Below are 12,343 nucleotides of genomic sequence, written 5' to 3' on the forward strand. Positions count from 1 at the left end.
AGAATCAAACAAAAAAAATCACTATCAACATTTAACATATATCCTTTCAACATGAACTATATAGAAAATCTATTAGGCTTTTTACATAATGTATCACACATAAGTATATTATATTAATCTATCATATATTTGAAATTGGGAAGAATATACATAAAATATTATTAAGCTTATTTATACAAAAATATTCATTCATCTTTCTATATATATATATGTAGAAAATGCACAGTAATTATTTTTAAATTGAGAATACAGTATGCACTTGATATTCTTTACTACATGATTTTTAACAGCTAAAAGAGGGATTGTTGGGACACGGTGCAAAACCGTGCAAAAAACCGACAACACTATGATCAAAATGAGTCATAAGTTTTTGACCACTGATATTATATCTCAATCTTCATTATTATAAAAAATGCTTCAATGAACAATCTTGAAATTAACACTTTTGGCTGTATCTTTAATCATATTAACTTGTGGGTTTTTTTGCTAAATTAAAGTTAGGAAAAAAATAAGCTTCATTATATCTACCTTAGAGGTGCCAGGCAACCCAAGAAGGTGATATTTTGAATACTCATCCCCTAGCCCAGCAGCCCTCCAAAATTTAACTCTCCTTTCCTTCCATGGAGAAGAGAAAACAAAAAATTAACCAATGCTTGTCGAGAACACCTTTTCCAAGATACTTCCAAAGGCTCCATTGAAGTGAACACTCCAAACTGCAGAATCTGGAAGGGCCCCCAGGTTACTGAAGATGTCTTCTTCAATGCAATGAAGCAGAAGGAAAGTCTAAATTCAAGGCAGCACAGGCATCCCTACTGAAGTGCTTATGTTATTTTTTAACATTCCACTCTATTTATAAATTATTCCTCCCAAAGTAAAACTTTTGCACCGTGTCCCAACAATCCCTCTTTTAGAGACTGGGAACTCATCATCTCCCCCTGCTGAGTTCAAAGGACAAACTTCCCTATATATCTGATCTGCTTTAATAATAATAATATTTGTACAACACTTTACAGCTTACAAAAGCACTTTCACAACCACTATGCTATTTGATTCATACAACACCCTATGAATTACTAAATTATTATCAACACTTTATAAGTGAGTATGGTGAAGGCCAGAGAGACCAGTGAATCACCCTCAATCAGAAGCAGTACAGAAACAGGGTGGTCACTGAAGCCTGCATCCTCTGTGCTGTCTGGGGGCATCAGGCTGGCTTTCTCTTAGAAGTACTGATGGCCTCAGGAGTTTCAGGGATACAGAAGCTCCAAGCGCACTGGCAAGGTTGTGCAATCATATAAAGCACTCACACACCTCAGGGCCTCTAGCCACAGAGAGACACACAGTCCTTACACCTCTTGGTTACACAGATCAGCTCCTTTCAGCCCAGAAGACATTCATTCAACAAACATTTGTTGAAAGCTCTATGAACTGCAATAAAATGCAGTAGTTTTAGTAACTAGATAGAGTTGATGAGAAATTTCATCTTCGAGTTTTCTCTTAGTTGTCTTCCACCTCTTGGCAGGAAGTCAGTGTTTCACATTCTGGAAAAAGCAGTGAGGACCTACATCTGTCCAAGGTCACCAGCATAGTTTCTGGATTCTATGAGTAAGTTAGAACTCCTATCTGTAGCAAATGGACAGCTGAAAGGCCAGACAGAAGCCACAGAAGGTCTTGATAGTTAAAATTACAGTGGCTACCCTAGACCCACAACCTATGAAGAATGTGATCTAAACCAGGAATCACCATGCTTTTCCCAAAAAATCAGATTCCAATTTGCTTAACTTCTTAATATGACACAAAATCATACTTTTCTTCCCATTTTCAAACACTTGATTCTCTTTCCAATGGCTCCACTTCTGGGTTCTACCAGATCTGGGTTCCCCCAGGTCTTCCCTGGGGACATCTCTTTGGCATTCTGCTGTGATCTTAGCTGCTTTACTAGTTTCAGTTCTTACCTCTGTGAGAAGACCTCCAAAGGGGCATTTCTCTCCCTCTCTCCCCCTGTCTAATTTCAGCTTACTCCTTACCCTTATCAGCTTTACTCCCAATCTCCCAACTGGATATCAATCCAATATTATTAGCATGTCAACCTCATCAAGGCTAAGATCATACTCTTTCCAACTTCTACCCCAAACCTCATTTCTCCTCCTCTATTTCCTATCAAGATACAATGAAACATATACTGACAGTCCAGGCTTACTACTAAGCAACAGTGGGAAAGTGACACTAGTCAGTAGAAACCATAAGATATGCCTCCCACACAACCATGAAGGGTGAACAAATGACTCCTTACAGTGAACTATATTGCCAGCATTTGTTGGATGTTGTGTGTTGTGTACAGGCTTTGTGTTAGATGATGTTGCCCATCTTATTGGCTAATGTGAGTGTCCTGAGCATATTTAAGGAAGCTAGGTAAGCTATGCCATTTAGTGGTTTAAGCCTATTAAATGCATTTTCAGTTTAAGAGTGGTTATTTCCACTTAGGATGGTATTAGCCATCCTACATGGAAGAAAACCTGTAGTACATGAAATCTTAGGCTCCTCCTTCTCCCTTATTCCATTGTTATTAATTCTGGTCCATCCTACTTCTATGTCTCACATCCATCTTTTTCTCTTTCTTCCCTTTGCACAGCTGCCACTATGGTTCAGGTCTCATCCTTATCTTGATATAAAAAACTTTGCTTTAAAAGCTTTCATCAATCTCGAGTCAATTAGTTGGAATAATAACTCAGTATGCTGATGGCACATGGGCGAATATGTAAAAATGTAACTAATATTGTAAAAATAAGCTAATATAATTAAAAAAAAATAACTCAGCATGCAAGGATTTTCAAAAGCTTGCGATAATCTTTTCCTACCTTAACTTCATTTCTTCCCTTCTTTATTTCTCCAGTTTCCCGAAAACTCTGCTTCCATCTCTACCATCCTTGAAATAATCCCTTCTCTCTGGATTGTCAAGATCTTTGATGAAAATCTCACCCACCCCTTCAAAGTAGGACTCAAGTGCCAAAAAGTGTATTGGGGAGAGTTTTGTCTTTTTTACTTATGCGTCTTGGATAACTGAGCTCTGTAAGTCTCAGCTTTCCTACGTATAAAAACAGGGATAACAAGAGCACCAAGTGCTCAAGGCCTATTGCAATAATTACTGGGGCGAGTATGCAGTGGATGTTATAAAGATGAAGCCTTCGCCAATGAAAATAACCTTCGGTGATGTTCCCCTGAATTCCTTTAACACGTTATTTACACATCACACAATCAACAGCATTTGTAGTCATTTTTCCTTGAAGCTCTTAGCTCTCGAGGGCCCCCATTCTGCACAGTCCACACTCTGACCAATCTTTAGTCTCCTTGAGGTTCTAACAATGCGTTCCACCTACACTTGCTCTGCTTCCCCTTCGGACCATAAGCTCTAAGGGCAGGATCTGTGTTTTATGCATCAGTGTATAAACCAAGGCACCATCGGAGTGTTTGCATGTATCAGGGAGGTCGCCCCAGTACCTAGCTGCAGCAGGTATGGCCATCCCTGCAAGCCACTTCAAATGAACCCTACAGTACACTGCAAACTCATGTAGTCATCTGCCCAGGGGTCTGTAGATGCTTTATCTTCTTCCAGACACTGAGCTCTCCTGCCTAGGAACCAAAGCATTTTATAGCTAAATAAATAGAACACACTGCAAAGCACTTAGCACAGAGTGGGCCCTCAATAAAAGTCAGTCCAGGTGCTAGGTCTTTGAAGCCACACAGACCTAAGATTTAATTCCTGCTCCCCCAATTTCTATAACAGAATAACCTCAAACTAGTCAGTTCACCCATGTCAGTCTCAGGACCTCCCTCTCTTGGAAAATGGGGTAAATCATTCCCACCTTACATGGCTGTTGAAGAGGACTTCAGATACGATAAATCAATTTCCAGCCCATTAGGTAGCTCAAACATGTTGTTATCCAACTCCCTAGACCCACCTTCCCCACCGCCATCTCCTAAGGCACACTGACTTGCATGGGGAATGCTGACACCTTTCTATTAGATCTATTTTTCAAATTAGATCGATTTCTCAAATATCATTGACAACATGTAATGCAGGGCTTACTTTTCCAGGACTTGGAAATGTGGAAGGTAGGGAAAGGCAACACACTAGACCCTGGACAACATAATCTCAGTGCCTGTGTTTGTTAAATCACCAGTAGATGCCCATTCCACCCTCCCCCCGGGATAAGAAGGTCTTCAAAGAACCCTGCAGCCATCCAATGGGGGAAGACACAGCTGAAGGATACCGTGGCCACTCTGTTGGTGGTCTTGGTAATTGCACAGATGTAGTGGATTGTAAACTGGGGGACTGAGTCTCCCACTAAGGCACCGCTGGGCCAGCACGACTTCACTTTTTTCAGTGTTGAAAACTTGACTAACCTTTAATGAGGAGGCAATCTTGGGGAACCTTGTTTTCTTGGCAGTGCGCTCTCAGATAAAGGGAGATGGGGGTAGGGAAGAAGTAATGAAGTCCAGATGTGGGCCAACTGAAGCCTGATCCTGAATAAACAAGTCTTGGAGGCAGCATTAAGCTCTTCTTCTTGTCTCTCCAGCAAAAAGTCTGCATGAGGTTTAGAGCATGTGCCCATGTACATCATGGGCCCCATTTAAGATTTTAGGACAGTGAGCAGGTTACGTTTCCCCTGCTTCATAGATCCTCTGGCACACGTTAGCCTCAAGCTTATGATTTTCTGCCCCAAATGCTCAACTTTCCCTGTCACTGTTAAAAATATACATTGACCTGCAAAGGCTGTCCTTGTAACAGCAACATACACAGTCACATCAGACTGGAATGATGTGGCCAAAGGGTAACCAGAAAACAGACACGTTATCAGACATAACCATTCAGCACAGTGGCCGCAAGGAGAGAGGTGGCCCTGAGTTCCCTGTAACCTTTGGAAGGGGGGAGAGAGGCAGTCAAGGAAGGCTAGTATGCACAAGAGGAAAAGTCCTGGCCTCAGTCTTCCGCAAGAAGACACACTCGCACACATCCTCCCATTACAAGGCTATCTATAGGAAAGGTCTGCTTGAAGTATGGCTTCGGGTAGCTAGTGGGCTAAGGTTCACCACTCTGCCTAGCACCTGCTGCACACAGTACTCCATAAATAATTGTGCACAGTAAATAGGCTTTACTAGGCTGCAGAGATGTCATTATTATTATTTTTTTTAAGATTTATTTATTTGTGCATACAGAACTGCAGTACAGGCCAGAGGTGCAGAGGCAGTGAGAGGCTTCACCAGAGACAGAGTGGGGAGCAGAACAGGCAGATCGACGAAGTACACTGCTGAGGGGAGCAGCGGGCAGGTCAGGAGAGGTCTGCCGCACCATGTGGGTCAACTTGGGGTGGGGATCAAACTCATGCTGAAGTGGATTTAGCTTCTTAGTGCTGTGCTTTAACCCGCTACACCACCAGGGAGGGCCTGAGATGTAATTATTTTAAAAGCTTTATCCTTAGCATCAGAGAACTCCTGGGCTGGTTCTGCCACTAATTAGTTATGGGAAAGTCACTGAATATCTGTGAGCTCTTGTTGGCTAACCTGTAGCACTCAGCCTCCCAGATGACTACCCAGCATAATGAAGAGAAAGTACACGGAAGACACCAGGCACACTGTCCAGTGGGCACACGACAGAAACGAAACGGATGACTCTTACTGACAACACGCAGAAGCCTATGGACCTGGTGGACTCTGATCACCACCTCACAAGAAACAAAAGTATAGCTCTCTTCCAAGAGGATCGATGGCTTGCTTAATATTTAAGAACAAATAAGCACGTAAGTTGGAACATGAACCCAGGTCAGATGAAGCCAAAGTCTGAGCTTTGACATGTAGAAATATTATCACAGAGATCAGATTCAACAGGATCTGAGAGAAAAAGTGGCATTTTTATGGCCAGAAGGAGAAGGGGATTGACCCATGACTCATCCATGTGTCAACTCCTAGATACTGAGAAGCTATATAAATCCTTTTCAGGCTCTGATCAAGGCAAGCACCGAGCACATGTTTATTTAGAAAGAACACTGAGCATTTTTTCCATATTGGAATCATTGCTCATGATAACCTTCACAGCGCAGTGCAAGCACACTGAGAGAAGGCGAGATAGGGATGGGACTTGACTGTTTGCTCCTAATCTCACTGCTGCTAGAGTCATTATGACTTTACAAGGCAGGCACAGAACCACTGCCTTGTGGATTTGGAAGGAATTTATATTATGCTATAATTCCAGAATCTGAGATACATCTGAAAAAGAGGTCAAGATGACTAGATTTTTCCATATCTCCTGCCACAGAAAGGTGTCTGCTTTCCCTATAATCTCTGCTGCTTTGCATCTCTAAATGGTGCTCTACACTCCACCGACATTCTAGTCCTTTGTTGTGGGGACTATTCAAACAGGAGTGAGGGTATCCACATCAGCCGAAGCTTCTCCAGCTTTAAACAAACCTGACATTCAGCAGAAGGCGGGAGCAGCAGGAAGAGATGATTAGCTGCAGCTCTGGGTACCCCTCCCAGACTGCCAGTCACACCCTCTGATCAGAAGCAGACTCTGGGCGGAGCCAGCCAGGTTCCCAAGACAGTCATAAGGCAAAGTGGAAAAGGTGTTGTTTACTTCAGCATGTAGCTTTTCCAGAATTGCACACAACAAAGCATGCCCTGCTTTTACTTTCTCCCATGAGTCTTGGTGGCGAGTGGCAGCTAAGTGGCAAGCTGGTTCACTAGGTGCTCACATCCCACACATCTCCAGCTGAAATGCAAGGCCAAAGGGATGTGGAAGGAACAATCCTCCTAGCAAGAACACAGGAGTAAGAGTCCAGAGATGTGGGTTCTAACTAAATAACTACAATGAAAGAGCAGATGACATGATGAGTCCAAAGGGTGGAGGGGTGGACTTTTTCCACTTCTGTTTTCCCAGATAGAAAGTCTCTGTTGATTGAAATAAAAAAATAATGAACATTCATTGAGTAGACTAAATGTGTCAGGCTGAGTTACTTTATATATGTTACCTCACTTAATTCTGGAAACTGTAGCAAGCAGATGTTGCTATCCCCACTTAATAGATGAGCCAGCTGAAGCTGAATGGGGCCAATTAATGGATGACGTGGCCCACAGCAGAGGACCTCAGGCAGCAACCAGGGCTTATGCCTTTAACACCACACTAAGAAGAACTTAGCTGTTGTGTTTTGGTGAGGGTGAAATGCTTCTACGTGGTCCTCATGTTTCTAAAGCACTCAGGAACACCTGACAAAGGACATCAATTATTATGCTATTTGCTTACCCAGTCTTTCTCGGAATTACAGGAAAGCACTATCCAAGCTATTTTGCTGACACCATATGGGGTGGGGAAGCCACGCTCATCTTATAACCAAGGCCATGGCACATGACTGTTTCAAGGAAACTTGAGAGGTCAGGGACCATTTTAATTAAAATATCAACATGACAGGAGACAGGCAAGCCATGTAGGCTCTTAAAGGCAGGTTTTTCTTAGAAATGCCAGCATCTAGTAAGGAGGAAGAAGAGACTCTTACAAACATCAGGGAAAGAGCTGCTGACCAGGAGTTTTGTTGAGAACGGAAGAGAAACATGGACTTTAAAGAAGCCACACTAGCACTTTCCTCTGCCCTTCTTGAGACCAGGTCAGAAAAATAGGTCCTTGCCTATCTAAAAGACACAAACCCATCTAGACTACTGGTACAAAGTACATTCCCAAGAATGACAGCATTTTATTCTCATTGTGATTTCAAGCATCACTCTCATTTTACAGATGAGAAAAGGAGAGCAGGAAACCAGCGAACCATCTAACCCACAGAGTCAAGCAGTGGTCTTCTTCTGAAGAGTCCGAGCAGTGGCCAGGCAGTTGCACAGTGTCTGAGAGCAGCCCACCAGCAAGCTGGGAATACGCCCAGGTGGAGGGCACAAGAAACAGTGACATGCCCATCCCTGTGCTATTCTTATCTAAGCCACTCCCAGGTTTCCCCAAACCATTCAATTACCTGATCCTCCAGTTAACAGTGGAAGAAGACAAAAACACCTGTTCAAACCTATTAGCATAAGATACTGTGCAATTATTTGCCTTCCAGTCTAAACATCTTTCCTAGGCAAAGTCATTCCTAGTGTGTTCAACCCCACTGTCAATTAGAAGTAAAAATTAAAAATATATCTAAAACCAGATCTTATTACTTCTCAGTTTCTGAGCACAAAGATCCTTAGTCCACCTTTAAGAAATGACCCTAGTTGCCAAATGGCTTGTTTATCTTTAAAAGGTTGGAAAGAATTCTACTAGCCTCCCTCTCCCTCCCCATTTTCAAACTGTTGATTGTGTGCCTGGTTTATGATGCTATTAAAAAACAAAGAGGGGGTCTCAGAGTTTACAACTAACCCCCAGAGTGGGGAAGTCAAAAGAAAAACTTCATGGAAGGTGGCTCCTGTGCCATCAGCAGCTCGCGTTTGATCTGGAGCAGGCAAGATTAGCCAATTGCCTATCGCCTGGAGCAGGTCACGGGGCCAGGAAGGCAACTGCCAATCTGAAGTCAAGTCTGCAAGATGGAAAGAACACTTGAAAGAAGCCAGGTGTAGGCTTGAACCCCAGCTTTTACTAGCTGTAGACTTTAAAAATATCATTTAACCCCTTTGAGTCTCTGATTCTCCATCTGTACAATGGGAATGTTGTTATTTAGTGCTCCTTAATTTTAACTTCCTCTCTTCTGCCATGCTAATAAAGGTCCTGGTTTCTAGATGATGGCAAATACAAAGGTAACTTAAGGATTGGTGAGAAATAATATATGGTCTTGGTGAACACGATGTCTATCCCTTTTACCTACATGGCTCAAGTTAAAGGGCAAAGAGCAAACTGAGAAATGCTGGAGGTATGGAATGGACAGCTGTGAAAATAATGAGTCACAAATTACAAGACCGGATTACCCTCAATTACTGCTCCCCTCCCGTGCCCCAAATGGATGCATCTAAAACAGGGCAGTAAACTTCGAAGGGGGGTCCAGCTAGGCTAACCCCAATTTCCACGAGGCTCCATTGCACAGAATAATTCTGGACCTTGCCAAAGTCAATGACACATTTTGCTTTCTTAACATGGACTTCATCCTTTAAAGGAAGACATGGATGTAATCTGAACTTTACACCTGCATGAGGATACTCAGCAGTTCCAAGTTCGCAAGGTGGTTCCGTATTCATAATCTCTTTTTCTCTTCCCTGTAGTGCTGCGAAGCAGTATGGTCATCCTTGGTCCTCGAGTTATAAGGTTCATCAGTGGAGGGAGGGCCAGGTCTGGAACCCAGATCTCTGAATTCCAAGTCCTATCTTATTTCCACTCTGATACCACAGTGACTGGGAGAGAGAACTCAATAAGCCAGACCTCAGCCTCCCCACTATCACATCAGCATGGCCTTGCTCTGAAAAGCGCACTGAAAGCACCTATCTTCTTCCTCTGGGGCTCAGAACGCAGGCTCTGGGGAGGGAAAGTCAGACAGGCTGAGCCAGTAGCCTGGCACTTACCGCGAGGATGGCGATGACGATCCCCACGGCACAGAGCACAGCATCATTTATCGTTTCCCCGGTTTTCAGTGGATACTTGATGCTCTCATCATTGCAGTAAAACCCTCGCTCATAAGGCTTGATGGTGCTGGTCTCGATGATGATGAAGGGCAGGCCCGCTGGTCAAGACGGAACCATCACATATAACAGAAAGAAACAAGACAAAGGGGGAGACATCAATGCAAGGAAAGGAGGCCAAAGAAGTACAGCAAGGACCCCCCCACACACACACCCAAGCAACAACCCTGGTGTGACAGTACTTTCTTGTGCCTGCAGTCATCTATAGCCTACAAGGAATTCTCGCTGCGTGCAGCCCATCCCTGCCATCATCACCCCTCAGAAGATCTTGCCCAGGAGGTCAGAGGGAGGCAGGGGAAGAGCCAGGGCAGCAGCTTCTCCATACAAGAAGACGCTGCTAGAAAGCTAACAGTGCCCCAAACTTAAAGATGTCCATTACGTCTCCCTGTTCACTTTCCTGCACGACACTCAGCCAGAGTTCTGCCATGGATGCAGTGAAGGCCTGAGAGTCAGGTCGCCTAAACTGGAATCCCAGACGCACCACCTCCTAGCACAGTGACCTCGCGTTCTCACTCCATTTTCCTGAGCCTCAGTTTCCCCTCAAGTGAGTTGAGGTGATGACTGAAGGTGATCAAAGCATATAAAATGTCTAGCGCTGTGACTGGAGTATAGTAGTTGCTCACTCAATGCTATTTTCACTAACTTTGTTTCACTGCTCCAAGAATCACTGACAAGACTGAGCAGAGCCGAGCAAGGCCAGTGCTGCCTACAGACCTGGAATGGAGCCCAAGGGCATCTCGGAGCACCAGGAGCTCCTGCAGCTGCTTCTGTTTTATCAGTGGCCTGCTCAAATGCCACTGCCTTAAAGGTCATGGCAAATGAGTTCCATCACCTGCCAGGAAAAGTGTCCCATTACCCTGAAGCAACGAGTGAAGGCCCCCACTATCTCCTGACATTACAGTAGCCTCCAAACCAGCCTCCTGGCCTTCACTGCTTCCCAAGCATCCTTGCGTCCTTGTCAGTTTACTTTCTGACCATGAGCATGTCACTACCTTGCATTTCTCCAGTGGCACCCCACTACACAGGGAAAGGTATGTCTACAAGTATGCCCATGGGGTCCCATGACCTGACCTCCCTTGTCCAGACTCATGGTCTGCCACCTGCACCGGATGTACCCTCTAAATATACCAGAGACCCCAGCTCAGTTCCTGCTCTTCACCGAGACTGGCAGACCTGCTTCCTCCCTCCTCCCACCCAAGCTTAATACCAAATCCAATGCCAGCTCATGAAGAAAAGGTGAACCACTAAATGTTAAAACCAGGAGGGTACTAACCCAAAACAACTCTCAGTAATGTTAAGTCACCAGGGTTGTGCACCAACACCATGCAAGTATTTTATATCCGTTTTTGCATTGAATCTTCCAACCAAGCCGAAAGGTCATTTTAAAGCATCATTTTAGCACTACCATAGCTCAAGTGGAAACCAGAGACTCAAAATATTTATTTAGCCCATTCAGAGCCTTAGTCCATCCCCAAAATGCCTAAATCCCTAATTTAACTTTGCAAATTGGTTTCATCCAAATGTGAATTTCATTAGCTGAAAAATCCCAAGATAAGCAGTTGTTTAAAAGATAAAATTCCATTTTTGCGATTTTCAAAAAAAAAATTAAATTCATGTCACGTTGCTCGGAGCCTCCGACCGCCTCTTTAAAAAATGTACCATGAACTCCACAATTTTTCAATTACTTTGGTCCAGACCGGCAGCGATAAAAATGCTCACTTTCTAAAAAGTATATTTATGTATCACTGTGCATACACACATGGATTTATTTGGTTTTATTCTCTGGATTTATTTGAATTCTACGGCTATTTATTTTGTGACCCCTAACTGCTTCCTGCTAGAACAACAATTTACTTTATCAAATTCATACTGGCGCTTTGAAAAGAAAGAACAGCAACACACCAGGCATTGTGCCTGACCTTCTCAAAGTAAACAGAGGCCCTGCAAGGCAATAACCATTAGCTCTTGAAGTTCTGTCTCTGCAGTGGTGCAAAGTGGTGCAGGGAGGCAGTGAGTAAATGTCCCGTCTTAGGAACGAGGGGACTAGGTCAGTGATCTTGGGATGGAGGCTGGGAGAGAAAGTCCCGCGCACCATCATTCCACCGCCGAAACATTTTGAAATGTGGCCAAGTTGGCTATGAAATGTAGCTGAGAAGCCAGCAGTATGATATTAATAGTCCACTTTTAAAGTTCCACACATCGTGATAAAAACATTCAGCTTGGTGTCGGAGCCCGGCCACCGCCTCTGTGGTGCCTGGGAGCCAAGGCGTTGCTAATAAACTCAGGAAGGGAACAGACCCCAAGTTCCTTACATTTGTGGTACACGCGCAGGCCCCCGGCTTCTATTTTTAATAGTGTTCACATGATAGGCCTGTAAAACATATGTTTCTAAGGACAATAAAACACATATAAAAGAGCTGTGGAGTTAGCCGGAACTAGGTTAATGATCTCAACCCTGCTCCCTACTACTTGAGCAAGTGATGTCACAGCTCCCAAATCTCCCTCTCATCGGCTTACTGGGAAGGATGAAATCTAGCTTTGGGGTTGCTGAGGTGGTAGTAAGTTACCGTAGTTATGCATTCATTATCTGACAATATTTATTGAGTCTGATTCATGCATACTAGGAACCAGCGAACAAAGATGACAGAATCCCTGTCCCCAAGAAGCTCACAATCAAGGAAGGGAAGACACAGAAAAT

The 12,343-nt window shown here is 43.7% G+C and overlaps 1 protein-coding gene across 1 annotated transcript in view; it reads right to left on the reverse strand.

The window, feature by feature from the left end:
• PPAP2B (phosphatidic acid phosphatase type 2B) overlaps nucleotides 1-12,343 on the reverse strand; it is an 80,385-nt gene that overhangs the window by 27,979 nt on the left and 40,063 nt on the right. Inside the window, exon 2 of the mRNA XM_004679044.2 lies at nucleotides 9,529-9,686. Coding sequence (XP_004679101.1) covers nucleotides 9,529-9,686 — 158 coding nt within the window. The remainder of the gene's footprint in view (nucleotides 1-9,528; nucleotides 9,687-12,343) is intronic.

This window comes from Condylura cristata, unplaced genomic scaffold (assembly GCF_000260355.1).
Source record: "Condylura cristata isolate star-nosed mole 26May11 unplaced genomic scaffold, ConCri1.0 scaffold00008, whole genome shotgun sequence".
In the NCBI taxonomy this organism is placed as follows: Eukaryota; Metazoa; Chordata; class Mammalia; order Eulipotyphla; family Talpidae; genus Condylura; species Condylura cristata.